The sequence below is a fragment of the Hevea brasiliensis genome, unplaced genomic scaffold (assembly GCF_030052815.1).
Source record: "Hevea brasiliensis isolate MT/VB/25A 57/8 unplaced genomic scaffold, ASM3005281v1 Scaf63, whole genome shotgun sequence".
NCBI lineage: Eukaryota > Viridiplantae > Streptophyta > Magnoliopsida > Malpighiales > Euphorbiaceae > Hevea > Hevea brasiliensis.
Window position 1 is genome coordinate 97,716 of NW_026615173.1, and position 19,351 is coordinate 117,066.

At 33.9% G+C, this 19,351-nt stretch overlaps 1 protein-coding gene across 1 annotated transcript; it reads right to left on the minus strand.

The window, feature by feature from the left end:
* Positions 1–11,934: 11,934 nt before the first annotated feature.
* LOC110631536 (uncharacterized) lies at positions 11,935–15,275 on the minus strand. Its single transcript, XM_058142669.1, has 5 exons — positions 14,649–15,275; positions 14,129–14,525; positions 12,889–13,952; positions 12,291–12,552; positions 11,935–12,137 (listed from the first exon to the last, which is right to left on the minus strand). Exons 1-5 carry the CDS (start codon positions 15,273–15,275, stop codon positions 11,935–11,937), a joined length of 2,553 nt encoding a protein of 850 aa, XP_057998652.1.
* Positions 15,276–19,351: the final 4,076 nt, after the last annotated feature.

The following is a 19,351-nucleotide window of genomic DNA, read 5'->3' on the forward strand; positions in this document are numbered from 1 at the left end:
TAAATTGTGTTTGTGCACAATAGTTATTTCTTTTAAAATTTTCAATTGAAATAAATTATGATTATTTGTATGTTATTGTTTTAAATTGTGTTTGTGCACAATAGTTATTTCTTTTGAATTTTTCAATTGAAATAAATTATGATTATTTGTATGTTATTGTTTTAAATTGTGTTTATGCACAATAATTTTGATTTCTTATTTTCTACTTAAAAATTTATTTGAACATTATAGTTTTAAATTGTGTCTGTGCACAATACTTTTTATATTCACTGCTTTTACCAGAAAATTTATTTGGAGAAATGAGTTATGAATAATTTTTTATTATTTTGGCTTTGAGAATCTTATTTGGAAATTATTGTGTTGTCTACTTTGCAAATGGAAATTTTGAGATAAAATGTGATTTGGGAATTGTTTTGATTCACACTTGGCATGACACTGTTATTATATTCCTCCCTCTTTGACTTATCACTCTGGGGTGAGTGTGATTATGTTCCTCCCTCTTTGACTTGTCAGTCTGAGGTGAGTGTGGATGAGTTCTCATTATTTAGCTAGCTTCCTTCCTCATTGATTTCGATTATTGGGGTGAGTGTGTCTTGTCGTGGTGTACAACACGGCTTGTGCAGAAAAATTGTGTTATGGCCTAAATTGTGTTATTGGCAACACTGTATTCTTCAGTTATTTGATCAAATTGTGTTATTGATTGGAAAAACTGTATTATTCAGTTATTTGATCAAATTGTGTTATTGATTGGCAATGTAACACCCCTATGTTCGGTAGTGCATTCTACTGTTCCTGTGACTAGTGCTGTTCGGATAGCTAGGATGCCTAGAACTACACTTAGATATGGGTGAGGAAACATAAAGTAATGAAATACAAGAAAAGAAAATACAAGAAAAACAAAGGAAAAATAACAACAATGAAATGTTACCAAGTTAAACGAGCCGAGAACCCTAGCGATGGGTTACCTCAACGGAAAGTCGCGGCGTGGACCATTGACTAGCCCTGGACCGCGGGGAACTCTGAAAAATATTTTTAGGACTTAAATAAATGTCTATTGAAGTATAAATACCATTATAAATATCAAAGAAAAATTAATTAATTAGTACAAAGAAAAGTGAGAAATTGAGAAAACGGACAAAACCCGGTGTTACCGAAAAATCGGGGATGCAACCCGAACAGGGGTATTGTGGTCATTTGACACCCTGAGTTGTCTTTTGACCTAAAATTCCATTAAAAATACATGATATTACACTTGAAAATGTCATGAAAAATTAAATTAGTGGTACATAGTTTAAATAGCAAAAATTGAGAGCTTAATGTGAGAAATTGGAAATTTAGATTAAACTAATATTAAACATCACATAGTGCTCCAGTAACTCACCTAAGTGGACCACTTACTCTTCATTTTGGACAGATTTCATCTTCTTCCTCAAGCTCCCAAAGAACTAGCCGAAAGTTGTCTTGAGGAAATCCACCATTGCCGTCCACCTTGGAGCTCCATGCAAGCTTGATCCAAGCTTCTTTCCTTGCACTTCCCTTCATTAAAAGTTGTCCATAAAACTTGGGCAGTAGATAGGCAACAAGAAGACCAAGTTTTGGAGAGGTTTTGAAGAGTTTCCAAAGTGGTAAGTAGGTATTTTTGATGCTTGCTTCATTAAAGTTTGTGTGGGTGTTATGGGTAGTTGGATTGTGGAAAGATTTTTGGAGTTTGATGTTTAAAGGGAGATGTATATTTTTGGCAGCCATGGAAACCCCTTAAGGGCAGTTTATCCTTTCTTGTAAATGGTAGATTAAAGGGTTGATTAAGTGTTTATATGTGTAAGAATAAATTGGGTGATGTATATTAGATGTATGTGAAAGTACACTTGATTTTGGAAGCTTGGAAATTTATCCAAAGTGAGGTATGAATCGGCAGCTTAAATTGTGAACCGAAAAAATGTTATTTCATGGTTTGGTTTATGGAATATTATTGTTTTATTATGGCACTTGTTATTGCAGCTTGTGTATGTGTATAAGGGTTTGGGTTTGGACATGTAAATGAGCCATATTATGTAGTTAAATTGTGTGTAAATTGGACTTGGTAAATTCTGTACTATAAGGTGCTTATTGAATGTGGTTATAAGCTGCCAAAGCAACCAAAAATATGTTGTGAAATGTGTTTAGGTTATGGTATAAAACAAAAATGGCATGAATGTGTAACTTAGTAATGTTAAATGTGTCATTTGATTGAGTGATGGACAATGTGCAATAGGTGTGTAATTTGGCTTAGAAGCTTAAGTGTGTAGCTCCAATTGGCATGAAACTAATTGGAGGTGAAACTAGGCACAAAAAGTGCCAACTTTCATGAAGGAAGCTTACCAAAATTCTGCTTGTAAGGTAACTTGAAAAATGACCAAATCCAGATTAGTGCATTTAAGGCCTGAAAATTGACCATTTGGGCAGCAGTTAGTATTTTGGCCATAACTCACTCAAAACAGGTCCAATTGACCTGAAAGTTTTACCGTGAATAGTTGAGACATATATCTACAACTCTTATGAAGACACCAAAGCCCAGAAATGACCATAAGCAAGTCAAATAGCTTGCACAATTTCGGGTCAAAAAACTGGCCGAACCAAAAGTGACCTAAAATGACCTAAAGTGACCAATTTTGGTACATTCTGACCAGCAATAGTAAAATGACCATAACTTGGTCTAGCAAAACTCAAAATGACCTGAAATTTTGCCCTGCGTGCAATAAGACATAGATCTACAAGTTTGTAGTTTTGACCGAAACCTGAAAACCGAGGGAACTAGGTCATCTGGCTAGGTCAAATTAGTATACCGGGATCCAGCAAATTGCAATAAAACGCAATATACATGGAAATGAATTGGGTAACATGTACCAACCCTAAAAGGCTACAAATGTGACATATTGGTAACATTAAAACCTAATTCACCTAGACTACATCGAGGGTCAATATCTTAGGTTGACTAAGGAAATAATAGAATTCAATGAATTAATTGTTAAGCATTATCGTTAGAGACAGTTTAAATGAGTACTGAAACACTTCAAATTGTGTTTTTCAGTTAGCAAAGACTCAGGAAAAGGAAAGGAAACACTGAGTTAGAGCCAAGAGACAGTTATCAGAGGTTTGTGCACAACATTTATTTCTTTTGAATTTTTCAAATGAAATAAATTATGATTATTTGTATATTATTGTTTTAAATTGTGGAAATGTGTTTGAATAGATACTTATTGCTTGAAAAGCATTGTAAATGGTTTGAAATTGTGAGAAATTGTTTGAATGATATTTGATAGATACTTATTGATTGAAAAGCATTGTGAATGGTTTGAAACCATAGCTATCATGTATATTGATTGAATTCCTCGCTAGCTTGTCTAGTGGGACGAATTGAATTCCCTCTCTAGCTGAAGTGTTGAGGAGTGTGCCTGTTGAGGACGAATAGAATGAGTACTCATATTTTTGCTAGCTAGCTATGTTATTCCTCATTAGCCATCGGCTTTTGGGACGAATTAAATACCTCACTAGTCATCGGCTTTTGGGACGAATTGAACTTTGGAACATGATTAAGCTGTGTGTGATTTATTGATACATATTGTGAAATTGCGAAATGGAGTTTAAATTCTTATTGACATTCACTGTCTTTTAAATTTAACCATGTTTTGACTTATTGAGATTTATTGTGATATTGTGAAAGGGAGTTTAAATTCTTTATAACATTCATTGTCTTTGAATTTAACTATGGTTTTAAATATCCACTATTTATATGACTTATGATTTGTGATTTAAAGTTGTATTTGATTAATGTTGTGCACCACCGAGAAAATGGCTCAGCGATAGCTTTTCATTGCTATCGCAGGTAGACAGACTGACAGGGCAGTAGACTAGGCTGCTAGGGCAACACTAAGAGATCATCGGGTATATTGAGTATACCGTATTTTGTATTTTGTATTGTAATGTATGTTCACTATATGTATATAGTGTTCTTGGTTTTGAGCAGTTGTAAATAAAAATTATACATTGAAGTTGTAAAATAAATTTTGAATTATTTTGGCTTGTAAAATTTGTACTATATTTCTTTTATCTCAGTCTTTGGAAATATTGAAAAATTATTGTGGATTTGAGTTGAGAAACATATTGAGTTGATTAAATGATGGAGTTTGAGATTGAGAAATATATTTGAAGTGCTTTTTACAGGTTTTTGAAGAATTGTTTTATTCAAAATACAGATGGCACTCCGCCAAAATTTTTACAGAAATTCCTAATAATTCAAATGTGTTAGCCGTTTCACTTCAGTTCAAAAAAAATTTTTCACACCTGTAAATAGTGCTCACCACTGTAAAAAGAAGTAAGAAAAGTTTTAAAATCCCTTGTAGTGTATTTAATGGGTTATCAGTAGACGAAGTTGGTAATTCATTAGGTATACTACGGGATCATGTTATGCCTTACAGAGGGGTAGGGTGTGACATGTTTTAGTGGTATCAGAGCCTGGTTTTTAAATTCTGTTTTCACCTGTAAATTGAATATTCTTTCTTCATAGTACAACTGCTCAATGTCATTGTTTGATACATACAGTACATTACATTATAAATATGCACTAACGGGAGGAAATCTCCTTGTGTTAATTGTTCAGGAGGTCTAAGATCCTCGCATTGACTATGAAAGAGGGTGATTGTTCAGTCGATCAATCTATAGAGGCTGAGGTGCAAGGGGATGCGCCAGCCCTACACAATGCCAGTGGATCACCGCACCCTCAAGATCATTTTACTCGCTTGCTTTGCTCAGATGGTCGCAATGTTCCAACAAATGGCTGGTAATGTGCCTACTCAAGTCCCAATACAGACACCAGTGGTACAACCACAGTCTCCTGCTAGGCAGTATGGCAAATTAATGAAATATGGGGCTACAGAGTTCAAGGGGACAGTAGATCCTCTAGAGGCAGAACAGTGGTTAGATAGAATGGATAGGGTATTTAAGAAGCTACATTGTACAGAGGAGCTCAGATTTGAATATTCAGTGTTTCTGCTACAGGGGGATGCATATGACTGGTGGAAAACCATTCCCCACAGTCTAGTAGAACCTTTAATGCTAACATGGAATGATTTTCTTCGGGAATTCAGACAAAAATATGTCCCTGATGCTTATGTGGACCAGAAGCTGCAAGAGTTCCTAAGTCTGAAACAGGGGAGTAGATCAGTGGCTGAATATGAAAGTGAATTTTCCCGCCTGAGCCATTATGTAGTAAGTCTACTTTCTACCAGTAGGGAGAGATGCAAGAGGTTTGAAACCGGCTTGAAGCCCAGTATCAGATTACAAGTGGTCAGATTCAAACATAACAACTTCTCATCAAACATAACAACTTCTCTGAACTTATTTCTCAAGCACTAGAGTTAGAAAGAATTAAATCTGAAGTAGCCCCAGAGAAAAAGAAATCAGAGAAGACAGAGAAAGAGGGAAAGTCAGTAGAACAGAGTTCCAGTGGTCCTACTGGAAAGAGGAAGAACCATGGGGGACATAGCAGAGGTGGCAAGAAGTCTGGTAAGGGAAGATATTCAGGATAGAAACCTCCTCTATCTGGTCAGCAGAGTACCAGAGGTTCCTACCCTCCCCGTTAATGTGAAACTTGTAGAAGAAATCATGGTGGGGTGTGCTATAAGGCTATTGGGGCCTGTTATAACTGTGGAGGCACAGGACACTTTGCCAAGGACTGCAGCAGTACTCGTAGAGTTGGACCACCTCCTACTACTGCTGAAGGGTCAGTTCAGAGCCCTGTCACCAGAGGTTCACAACCACCTAGTAGAGGTAGCCCAGCAGGTAGCCAAGGAACAATGAAACAATCAGAGTAAGACAATGCTCCGGTCAGAGTCTACGCAATGAGACAGAGAGAAGAGGTTGAGACATCTGATGTTGTGGCTGGTACATTCTCAACCTTTAATTAAGATGTGTTTGTATTATTTCATCCGGGTTCTACCCATTCTTATGCGAGTGCTAGCATCATTGATTGCATTGTTGTTCCATGTACAAAAATGGACTTTGAGGTACGAGTAATAAGTCCGTTAGGACAAGAGGTTAGGGTTAATAGAATGTATAGGGATTGTCCTTTGGTGATCCAAGGACATACTTTTTCTGTCTGATCTCATTGAAATGCCCTTTAGAGAATATGATATCATCTTGGGCATGGATTGGTTAGCCAGGCATCATGCCATGATTGACTGTAGACTGAAGATAGTCACTTTTGGTCTCCCTCAGTACAGTGAAGTAGTAATACAAGGGGAGAGGCAGTTATTGCCATCAAACATCATTTCAGTTGCACTAGCCAGAAAAATGATCAGAAAGGGGTGTGAAGCATACTTGGCACATGTGGTAGACACCCAAGTGGGGAGTCCAGCATTGAGGGACATCCCTACAGTATATGACTTTCCAGATTTGTTTCCTGATGAATTGCCAAGATTACCACCGGAAAGAGAGGTGTAGTTTGAAATTAATGTTATGCCTAGTGTGGATCCAATCTCCATAACAGCATACAGAATGACACCAGCTGAGTTGAAGGAGTTGAAGATACAGTTGCAAGAACTACTTGAAAAGGGCTTTATCCGCCCCAGTGTGTCACCTTGGGGAGTGCCAGTATTATTTGTTAAGAAGAAGGATAGCACTCTTCACTTATGTATTGACTACAGACAGTTGAATAAAGTGACAATAAAGAACAGATATCCGTTGCCTCGCATTGATGATCAGTTTGATCAGCAGAAGGGTGCAACTGTATTCTCCAAAATTGATTTGTGATCTGGTTATTATTAGTTGAAGGTGCAAGAGCAGAGTATTCCAAAAACTGCTTTCAGAACTCAGTATGGCCACTATGAGTTTCTAGTAATGCCATTCAGGTTAAAAAATGCTCCAGCTGCTTTTATGGATCTGATGAACACTATCTTCAGACCATATCTCGACCAATTTGTGGTGGTGTTTATTTATGATATTTTGATATATTCGAGGAATGCAGAGGAGCATGACAGACATCTACGGATTGTACTGCAGACTCTAAGGGAGAAATAGTTATATGCCAATTTGTCGAAATGTGAATTTTGGCTGAAAGAAATCTCCTTTTTGGGACATGTTATGTCAGCTGAAGGGATCAAGGTAGATTCCAGCAAGATAGAAGCTATCCTTAATTGGAAGCTGCTCAGGAATATCACAGAAATTCATAGTTTTCTGGGTTTAGCTGGATATTACCGTCGATTTGTGAAAGGTTTTTCTATGTTATCTTCTCCACTGACTAACTTGCTTCGGAAAGATGTAAAATTTCAGTGGATAGATAAATGTCAGCAGAATTTTGATGAGTTGAAGAGGTGTTTGACTGAAGCTCCAGCCTTTACTTTACCTACACCGGGTAAAGAATACACAGTTTATAGTGATGCTTCTCACAATGGGTTAGGTTGTGTACTGATTCAAGATCGGAATGTTATTGCTTATGTATCACGCCAGCTGAAACCGCATGAGAGGAACTACCCAACACATGATTTAGAGCTAGCAGCTATTGTTTTTGCTCTGAAGATCTGCAGACACTATTTGTATGGGGAGAAATGCTACATTTACATAGATCACAAGAGCTTGAAGTATTTAGGCAGCCAGAAGGAATTGAATTTGAGGCAGAAGAGATGGTTAGAACTGATTAAAGACTATGATTGCTTAATAGACTATCAGCCAGGGAAAGCAAATGTGGTGGCTGACGCCTTAAGTCGCAAGACTGTCTCAGAGTTTCTCCTTATGGTACATGAATTGAAAGCACAGCAGGCCAGTTTAGAGATTGATGATGAGGAACAGATAGTAGTTGCATGGCATGTACAGCCAGTGTTGATTGATCAGATCAGAATGGCTGCTCAGAGTGATGATAAATATCAGAAGCTACTGAAACAAGTCCAACAAGGCAAGAAACCTGAATTCTTTATGAGAGATGATGGTTTATTGCTACATTAGGGCAGAATGTGTGTTCCTAATGATGTTGAATTGAGACGGATCATTATGAAGGAAGCATACGAGTCTCCTTTTGCTATGCACCCTGGTGAAACTAAAATGTACAGAGGGCTGAAAGAGCATTACTGGTGGATGGGTATGAAGAGGGATATAGCTGAATTTGTTTCCAAATGCCTAACTTGTCAGCAAGTAAAGGCAGAACATCAAGTTCCAGCTGGTTTGTTACATCCATTGCTAGTACCGGAGTGGAAATGGGAACGGATAACTATGGATTTTGTTATGGGACTTCCGAGGACACAGAATAGTCATGATGCAGTATGGGTTATAGTTGACAGACTAACCAAGTCTGCTCACTTTTTGCCAGTCTGGATGGACTATAGCCTGAAAAGATTGGCCAGATTGTACATATATGAGATTGTAAAACTGCATGGAGTGCCAGTATCAATTGTAGCTGACAGAGATCCTAGATTCACTTCTAGATTCTGGGGTACACTACAAGAAAATTAATATTTAACGAGAGGAAAAATCATCGTTAAAAGTTAAAAAGTGGTCGTTAATAATAATTAACAGCCACAAAAGTTGGTCGTTAAGTCGTCGTTATAGGCTCCGTCGTTAAAAAGTTTAACGAGGACTTTATATAACTCGTCGTTGATACTAATAACGAGGACACAATAAGCGATTGTTAAAATTATAGTATTAACGACTATTTTAGCCGTCGTTAATGTTATTAACAGAGAAAATGGTCATCAAATTTAAATTAAAAGATCATTATTTTACAATGTAACAGCCTCTAAAAACTATTAACAATGAAAAAATTGGTCGTTAAAAAATATTAAAAACAGCAAATAATGCTCGTTAATGGTTATTAACAATTAAAAAAAATCTCATTAAAAAGTATTAACGAGAGCAAATGATGATCATTAAAAATTACTAACGATAGTAAAAAGTAGTCGTTGAAAATAATTGAGGATGAACATTAAAAATTGATAACAACGATGCAAAATGGTCTTTAAAAATGATTAACAATCATAAAAATAGTTGTGAAAATATATTAACAATAACAAAAGAGGTGATTAACAATCAATATGAATACAAAAATGATTATTAATGATGATGATTTAATTGTGTTAACTTTTAAAACACTAAAAAATTTAATAAGCAATTAATAATAATAAATAATATGCTTTATAAGTAAAATAACATTCATACATCAATATGAAAAATGTCATAACAACCGTCTCAAATGTCGGTTTAATATTAATTATTTACACTTAATTTGTTTATGTCAATAAGAAAACTATAAATACGTGAAGGCTGAAATAAAATTCAACAATATCTTCTAAGTTACTTTTGAACACCTTCACCCAAAAAAATTACTTCAATGCTTTGACTATTTGCATAATCACATATGCACCAAAATATAAAAATATAATTAGATTGTAACAACTATGAAATCCACTAATAACTTGAAATGAGTTTCACATTTAACTTAAAATTTGTTAATATTTTATTTCTAAACAGTTTAAGTATAATATATCAAATAAAAAATTTGGCAAAGTTCCGTTTGTATTTTGAATATTTTCAAAATTTCAAACAAATAATTCAAATTCACAACTTGCATAAAACATAAATTCAAAAAAAGTCATCAACTTCCAATCCGATTTCTGTGCTCTTTAATTAAATTATATACATTTATCTTCAATAAATATATAATAGTGAATATTATTGTAAATGTACAACTTAAAATTTGACATATATTAAAAACAATATAAAGAATATAGTAGATGAAAAAGAAGATAATTTACTTTATCACAATCACGTAAATTGATATGTAGATAGAGGAGTTCTAGATGGAGCATTAGAGTATTGGCTCAATAATAAGTCCTCCAGGTGTTTCATCCTAGTTTCTACTTCAGACAAACGATCCTTAAGCAATCGATTCTCCTCTTGAAGGCTAACATTAGAATGAGATTTCTTAACTTCTTTTACCTTTATTCCACCCCCATAACCAATAACTTGATCACGATGTCATGTTTCAAAACATTGTTCTACAACCTCCATATGAGACAAAGAAGGGTTGGATTGGATGACATCACGTATTTGATCCTATAATAATTATGATTAATCAATGACACAAATAAAACAATTTATGAAAAGAAACAGATTTGCAATAAAAGTAATATAGCATACATATTTCTCTTGAACATTAGAGTCAACCAAATTTGCACCCTTCTTATGAGTTTCAAAGAATATAGTTCCAATATCTGGTGGATTGCCATCATTGCCTCCCTTTACAAAATACGATATTGTTACACAATAGCATAATTTATTTAATCTCTAAAATGCAAAAGCATGAAAAAATTTCACTAACATTACCAAATCATAGATAGTTTGTCTGTAAGGTTTGCTACCAGTACGATGAAGCATAGTTAAATTTTTCCTATTTTCAGAGTTTCGAACACTTGTTTCCTACATTAAAAAAAATATTTAAAAACATTATGTTAACCCTTCTAAAAATTAATAAAACTAAAGATAAAAATACTTATATTTAATTTACATAATTTCTAATACTGGTAAAATAAAATGTCATACCTTAAATTTTTTGGTGCAAAAATGGTTCTTAACTAACCACTCTCAATCTTCTTGATGCATCCCTTGAGGAACATTTTTCAACATCTCTGGAAAAGAACCACAAGGCTTTATATTGTAGCGTTTCAAATCCCCTCTCCAATTATTCCACAAATGATTCATATGCTCTAAAGTCTTTTCTCGATATAGCTCAATGTCAACATTTTTAAATTTCTCCTACAAAAAAAAAAAGAATGAATGAATAGATGCAAATTAAATTAATCAAATATTTTATTAAAAATAAAGGTACCTTGACTGAATCGCACATATGATCTTTTGCATCTTCTCCAATTTGCTTCCATGAGTGCACTCTTATTGGACAAATGTTTGGGTCACACACTATTTTGCCCAAATGTCTTGACCATTCTGCATGATTTTCTCCAACAACTCGATTATTATAAAAAACCACATCCAGTTTCTCTCCATCCTTAAGTGCTGCAATCTTTTTACCCTTGTTCATTCCTCTTGTTTTTCTCTTCTTTTGTATAGTGGAAATACCTAAATAAAAAAGTCCTTAAAACTTCATTAATGATATAGAAATAATGCATCAATAATAAATATAAATTATTAATAATACATATGACAATAATTATTTGAACCTTCTTGTGTTTCTTCCTGAGCTGGATTATTATTACTTTGATGTTGCCTTGTTGTATTACATTCTGCAGTATCAAAATCTATCAATATTAAAAATAAAAAGTAAATTATTAATGTAAACTAAATTCATAACCCTAAATGAAATAGAAAAATAGGAGTTGAACCTTCATGTACTTGTTCAAGTATTTGTTCTTGTACTCCACCATCTTCTTCCCTATGATCAACATCTCGAAAAAGAGAGATGTGATTATGTAGCTCTAACGAACAACGTGCAATTGATGCAGTTTGACTTTGTGTGGATGTCATAGGTAAAAATGACCTTGATTGATGTCCATGTCCCCTTGCCCTTCTTAATGCACCCGGTTGTATAAATGAACTCTTCACTATATTTGTCCTAGGTCCTTTCTTTTTTTGTGACCCCATTTCTAGCGTCATTTACCTGGAATATTAGCACATCAAATATATGTGAATTTTTTTTCAAACCAACAAAATATATCATGACATAAATAAATATGGGAAACAACATAAATAAAATATGGGAAAAAGACAAAATGAAATATAAACTACATTGAATAACTTAATTACACATAAACATCCAAAATAAATTATGTATATATTGTAGAGTTTATTTTGAAAAGAAACATTATACACTAGCATTCAAACAATAATAATTAAATAAACTTCATGATCCATGTTTTCTTTTCTTCTGTGTTGAAGATATATCAATTATTTGTGGCTCTATATCCATCCTCTTCCAACTAATTTGGTCATTTGCATCAACTGTAGTTGTTTCTCCAGATTCAAGATTGATGATTCATCGACTTGATATGCTTCACCTAATTGATTCAAATCAAACAGGTCAATATCTTCTTCTAATGGGATGTCATAGGAATCTCGAGGATGTGCCTTTATCACACAATGCCAGCCTTTGTGAATATTGTCTGGAACATAAAAGACTTGTGATGCTTGGTTAGCCAATATGAAAGGTTCATTTGTAGTTAACACTACCCCCCCCCCTATTCATCAATCTTAACCCCCCCCCCCCCTCACTCGATCATAAACATCCCACCAATTGCAACAAAATAACACCACACATCTTCCTCTAAGATATTGCAATTGAATAATATCAATTAAGACACCATAGTAATCTATGTTGTTAACTTCATCACCAATATCTCCAATTACAACAACTACACTATTTTGTGTCCTCAAACCTTTGTCATGAGATTCAATATGAAACCTATACCCATTAACAATGCAACCATAAAAAGATGTCACATATCGAGTAGGACCGCGTGATAATGAGAGTAGGGTTCCCATCATTGGACTTGAGTCATTTTTATGCAACCATGCAACCTATAAAAAAAATTTGTTTGAAAAAGTGAAAAATCAATTCTTAATGGTTACAAACAATTGAAATAATTAATTACTCAAAATACATACAAAACTTAAAGTGTACTTACTTTCGTCTTAAACCATCTAACAAAATTTTTATTCCATTGACCTTTTGACATACCTACTAAATTGGTTGCTGGCAATTGTGAATACTCTCTAGGGGGCAAAAAAAAAAAAAAAAGAGGTTATAGGCGATTGTGATAAATTAAAAAAAAAAGAGTAAATACAATATGAATAAACAAAAAAAAAAATATCATACTCGATGTATGGCTAGACTTCATCACAATTCTTTAATACATAAATATGAGCTTGCTCCCACTCCTGTGTATCAAGATCACGAGTTTTACTGGCACCTAATCCTCGTCCTACTTTGGAGAAAATTGATAAGCCTCCTTTATTTTTATTACTGCCACCATCATAGTTGCGCTCCATTCGATTGAACTTTGTCTCAATGCCATGGAAGTACCTTGAGCAAAGAGTCATGCACTCATTTGCAATGTATGCATCTGTAATTGAACCCTCTACACAAGCTCTATTACGAATACATGACTTAAATGAATGTAATGCTCGTTCTATTGGGTACATCCAACGATATTGTACTGGTCCACCAATTTTAGCTTCATTAGCCAAATGCATAGGCAAATGCACCATAATGTCAAAGAATGAAGGTGGAAAGATCCTTTCTAGCTTGCAAAGAGTTATAGGAATTTGCTTTTCTAATTGCTCCAATACATCTACCTTTAATGACTTTGCTCCTAAATGAGTGAAGAACAATGACAGCTCAACAAGTGGTTCATATACTACTTTAGGAAGTAAACCACGTATTGCAAGAGGAAGTATATGTAATAGAAGAACGTGACAATCATGACTCTTTAATCCTGAGATTTTACTCTCTTTCATGTTTACACAAAGAGAAATATTGCCGTCTTTAGTTTTTCCCTTTATGTTCATGATTGTCCCTAGTATATTATCACATATATTCTTTTTAATGTGCATGACATCTAAGTTGTGACGTAGCAATAAGGTCCACCAATATGGAAGGTCAAAGAATATACTCTTTTTATTCCAATTGTCCCCCCTACCATCATGTGAGATTGCTTTCTTCATATGAGGAGCCTTAGTTAATATGACCCCTTCAAGAATTTTCACTTGATCAAGTATATCATTTCCTGAAAGTGGCTTGGGTGGTAACCCTCGCTCCCTTGTGCCATCAAAAGATTCACTATCATTTCTCCATTTGTGATTAAGAGGAAGATATCGCCGATGACCCATATAACATTGCTTGCCTCCATTGGCCAACCTCATCCAACAGGTGTCTTTATTACAACAAAGACAAGCCAACTTTCCCTTAGTACTCCAACCTGATAAGTTCGCATATGCAGGGAAATCATTGATAGTCCATAGTAAAACTACATGTAACTTGAAATTCTATTGTGCATATGCATCAAATGTATCAATGCTAGTTTCCCATAACTCTCTTAGTTCTTCTACCAAAGGTTGAAGATAGATATCAATTGCATCTCCGGACCCTCAGGACCTGGAATAAGCATTGATAAAATAAAATTTGATTGTTTCATGCACATCCAAGGTGGCAAATTGTATGGAATGAGTAAAACTGGCCAAACACTATATGGCATTTTTGAATTGACAAAAGGTTGAAATCCATCACTAGCAAGGCCTAGTCTCACATTGCGAGAGTCTGAGGCAAAATTTGGATGTAGTTTTTCAAAGGAAATCCATGCCATTGAATCAGCAGGGTGTCTCATCACTCCATCATCTACCCTTTTATCTTTATGCCATCTCATCAAAGACGCTGTCTTTGTGGACATAAACAATCTTTGAAGTCTTGGCTTTAGTGGAAAGTAACGCATAATTTTTTTTGGTATTCTCTTCCCATTGGTTTTAACCTTGTCTTCCCCAATATATTTATCAGTCTTCCATCAAGAATAGCTTCAAATCTTACAAAAATCTAGCCTCTCATCCTCTTTCCAATATAACATGCAATTATTTACACATGCATCAATTTTTTTGTATGAGAGACCAAGATCTTGAATTACTTTCTTTGCATCATAATACGATTGTGGCAAATTAGATCCTTGAGGTAATAATTCATCTTTCAATAATTGCAATAACATAGTAAATGACTCATTACTCCATCGACCAAGGCTCTTGATATGGAGCAATTTGACTAAGCAAGATAACTTTGAGCTCTTAGAAACTTGGTATAATGGTTGCTCAAAATCTCTTAGTAACCTATAGAATTTATTCGCTTCCTCATTCGGTTCCTCTTTATGAATATCACAAGCGAAGATATCCGTATCCATATCATTTGTATCTTGACCACAAAACTCTGGATACAAATCCCTTAAAATGTCATGCATCTCATTGCTAGGCTCATCTTCACTTTGTTGAACACTTTCTAAATTAGATTCTGATTCACCTACCCTTTCTCCATGGTGATACCAAAATGTACAATTACGTATTATTCCATACACCTTGAGATGTGTCCCTACCACTTCTCGTGTGGCGGAATACGTATTACTACACTTGACACATGGACAATGTATATCCCCATGCCTCCCAGTTTTTCTAAAAGCATAGTCTAAAAATTCCTCAACCCCACGTAAATATACATCATTAAGACGATCACCAACAAGATCCATCCATCCTTTACTAGGAGCCATTATCTAATAAATTGATAGTTAGAAATATAACCTATAAAAATAAGCAAACATATTTGACAAGAAAGAAATTTAGTTTAAAATTTAGGTTACATTATTAAATAAATAATTATTAAAAAAAATTAAATAACATTGATCACAAAAAGGATGGTGCCAAAATATTATATGAAGTGGAAATTTAAAAGTAGGGTCAGAATGGAGGAATTTGAAAGACAAAGAACTATAAAAGTGAATTTTCTAAATACAGAAGGACTTATGGAATAATTGTGCATTGATCAATGAAAGGGAGACACTTGGTAAAATAAAAGCCACTCCTTTTTGTTCCTAAATCAATCAGCTATACTCTCAATCTCCTTCAATTTTTCATTTTCCTTCATCTTCTATTTTTCGTTTCTTCTTCTCTTCATTTTTGTTAATTAACATTACCCTTTTTTATTTTAAATTATTAGCATTAAATTTTATTAAATTTAAATTTAATATCTATAATATTAAAATTAATTCTAATATGGTTGAGTTTTCAAACTTATTTGAAAATTTTATGATTAAAGGCTTGTTCGGCAATGCTTGCTTAGCTAGTCACATTCTGCAGTCCAAATTGGTGTAATTTGCTGTACATAATCAAAATTATCATGTTTTCCTATAGATAATTTTTGGGAACTTGCTGCATATTTTGACTGTTTTCTGCACTATGGAATGCAGAATATGCGTACACATGTAAGCTAAATGAGAAGAGTGATGTGTACAGTTTTGGAGTAGTCCTAATGGAGTTGGTCACAGGAAAAAAGCCAGTAGAACTAGAATTTGGAGAGAACAAGGACATAGTGTAATGGGTTTGCAGCAAAATGACAAGCAAAGAGAATGCACTTGATTTAGTGGACTTAAACATCTCAGAGAACCTGAGGGAGGATGCTATTTCTAGCCAAGCAAAATAACATTTATGAAACTATCAGTTGTGCAGATTTTCAATTAAATATGCATATTACTGAGGGAGGATGCTATCTCCATGACTGGCTACAAAATTACTGCAAATTTGCAAGTAAATATGCAGCAGAATTTGTGCAGAACTGTAGCAAAGCTTGAGCAGGAATTGCTGCGAAATTTATAGTAGAATTTGAGCAAGAATTACATATTAATTTATAGCAAATTTACTGCAGGAATTGCAATGAAATTAGAGCAAGAATTGTGGCAGAATTTGAGCAGAAATTGCATTAGAATGAGCAAGAATTGCTGTACATTTTGTTATAAAATAAGCAGCAGAATTTGTACAAAATTGCAGCAGAATTTAAGCAGGAATAGCTGTGGAATTTATAGCACAATTTGAACAGGAATTACATATTAATTTGCAGCAGAATTTGAGTAAGAATTACAATATAATTAGTACAGGATTTGCAACAGAATTTGAGCAGAAATTGAATCAGTATGAGCAAGAATTATGGCTTTTTACCTATAAAGATTAATTAGTTATGTCATAAAGGATTAATATGTTAATTTGTTAGGGGTGTGGAATTTAATTACCAAATTCTGCAGTTAACTACCTTTTTAGCATGGGATAGATTCCTCTTTCAGAGCACTTCACTCTCATCTCTAAGCACCTTGTTAATCTCTTAAACATCCATCACTTAAATTCCACACCCTCTAATTTGTGCCTCTAATCTTGGAAATAATTAATTCTCCACATTCAAATAAACATTTAGTATAATTAATGTAAGTTTAAAAAAAAGGGACAATATCACATGGCAATATAGTACTAATCTCTATCAAATGAATAAACATGTAAATCTACTTTTGGTTAAAGACCACAACCATGTACCTATGATGCCTTTTTCAATTAGCAGAGGCTTGAATTCTGCAGATGGGTATCTAAGATATTGTTCTAGCATAAAAATTTAATAAATTTCTGCTCCATTTGCTTTTAGCTATTCTTTCATATTATTAACCCCTCCATAAAATTTCATTCTAGCAATCTATCAAACACATAGAGACCAAAGGCCAATAGCTCCCATTCAAATAGAATGACACCACCTGATTGACAAGAAAAGCTTACTTGCAAGATTGTTGATTTAGGAGAGACTTTCAAATTAATCAACCCTATGAGCAATATAGGCTTCCAAATCAAGGTCAGTAGGACTAAACAAGGGGTATTTGTAGAAATCAATGGACTTCCTCTCTTCCAAAATATGAACAGCCAATCAAATATAAGAAATGCTGTAGAATTTTGTGCAAAATTGCCATAGAATTTGAGAAGGAATTACATGTTAATTTGTAACAGAATTTGAGCAGGAATTGCAATGAAATTAGTGCAAAAATTGCAGCAAAATTTAAGCAGAAATTACATCAGAATAAGTAAGAATTACTGCAGAATTGCTGCAAATTTTGCAATAAAATTAGTAGAATTTGTGCAGAAATTGCTGCAAAATTTGAACAAAAATTACATCAGAATAAGTAAGAATTACTGCAGAATTGCTGCAAATTTTGCAATAAAATAAGTAGTAGAATTTGTGCAAAACTGCAGCAGAATTTAAGCAGGAATTATTATGGAATTTACAGCAAAATTTGAGCAGGAATTACGTATTAATTTGTAGCAAAATTTGAGCCAGAATTTCAATGTAATTAGTGTAGGATTTGTAGCAGAATTTAAGCAGATATTGTTCTAAAATAAAATTTTAATAAATTTCTACTCTATTTGCTTTTAGCTATTCTTTCATATTATTAACCCTCCATAAAATTTCATTCTAGCAATCTATCAAACACATAGAGACCTAAAGGCCAATAGCTCCCAATCAAATAGAATGACACCACCTGATTGACAAGAAAAGCTTACTTGCAAGATTGTTGATTTAGGAGAGACTTCCAAATTAATCAACCCTATGAGCAATGTAGGCTTCCAAATCAAGGTCAGTAGGAATAAACAAGGGGTATTTGTAGAAATCAATGGACTTCCTCTCTTCCAAAATATGAACAGCCAATCAAATATAAGAAATGCTGCAAAATTGCTTCATATTTTGCAATAAATATATGCTACAGAATTTTGTGCAAAATTGCCATAGAATTTGAGAAGGAATTACATGTTAATTTATTGCAGAATTTGAGCAGGAATTGTAATGAAATTAGTGCAGAAATTACAGCAGAATTTGAGCATAAATTACATCAGAATAAGTAAGAATTACTGCAGAATTGCTGCAAATTTTGCAATAAAATAAGTAGCAGAATTTGTACAGAAATTGCTGCAAAATTTGAACAGAAATTACATCAGAATAAGTAAGAATTACTGCATAATTGCTGCAAATTTTGCAATAAAATAATTAGTAGAATTTGTGCAGAACTGCAGCAGAATTTAAGCAGGAATTTCTGTGGAATTTGCAGCAAAATTTGAGCAGGAATTACATATTAATTTGTAGAAAAATTTGAGCCAGAATTTCAATGTAATTAGTATAGGATTCTCTGCAGAATTTAAGCAGATATTGTTCTAAAATAAAATTTTAATAAATTTCTACTCTATTTGCTTTTAGCTATTCTTTCATATTATTAACCCTCCATAAAATTTCATTCTAGCAATCTATCAAACACATAGAGACCTAAAGGCAAATAGCTCCTAATCAAATATAATGACACCACCTGATTGATAAGAAAAACTTACTTGTAACATTGCTGATTCAGGAGAGAATTCCAAATTAATAAACCCTATGAGCAATGTAGGCTTCCAAATCAAGATCAATAGGAAGAAACAAGGGGTATTTGCAAAAATCAATGGACTTCCTCTCTTCCAAAATCTGAATAGCAACACCTTAATCTAAATTTGTAAGAACAAGTGCAAGCCCTACAATACCCACAATACCAAATTCAATATTGTTACCATCAAACACAAGAACAAATCCTATAACCACTCTTATTACTCATATTACCAGTAATACCCACCTCAAAATCAATGGCAATATGACCAACAATCATAAAACTACACTTATTACCAACCTAATAATGAGTCCTCACCTAGGATTTCAGCGACACAAGAAGCAGCACAATGGTGACAGTACGTAGGTATCGTTGCAAGTAGTGCAGCAACGTAAAAGAGTGTTTTCCTT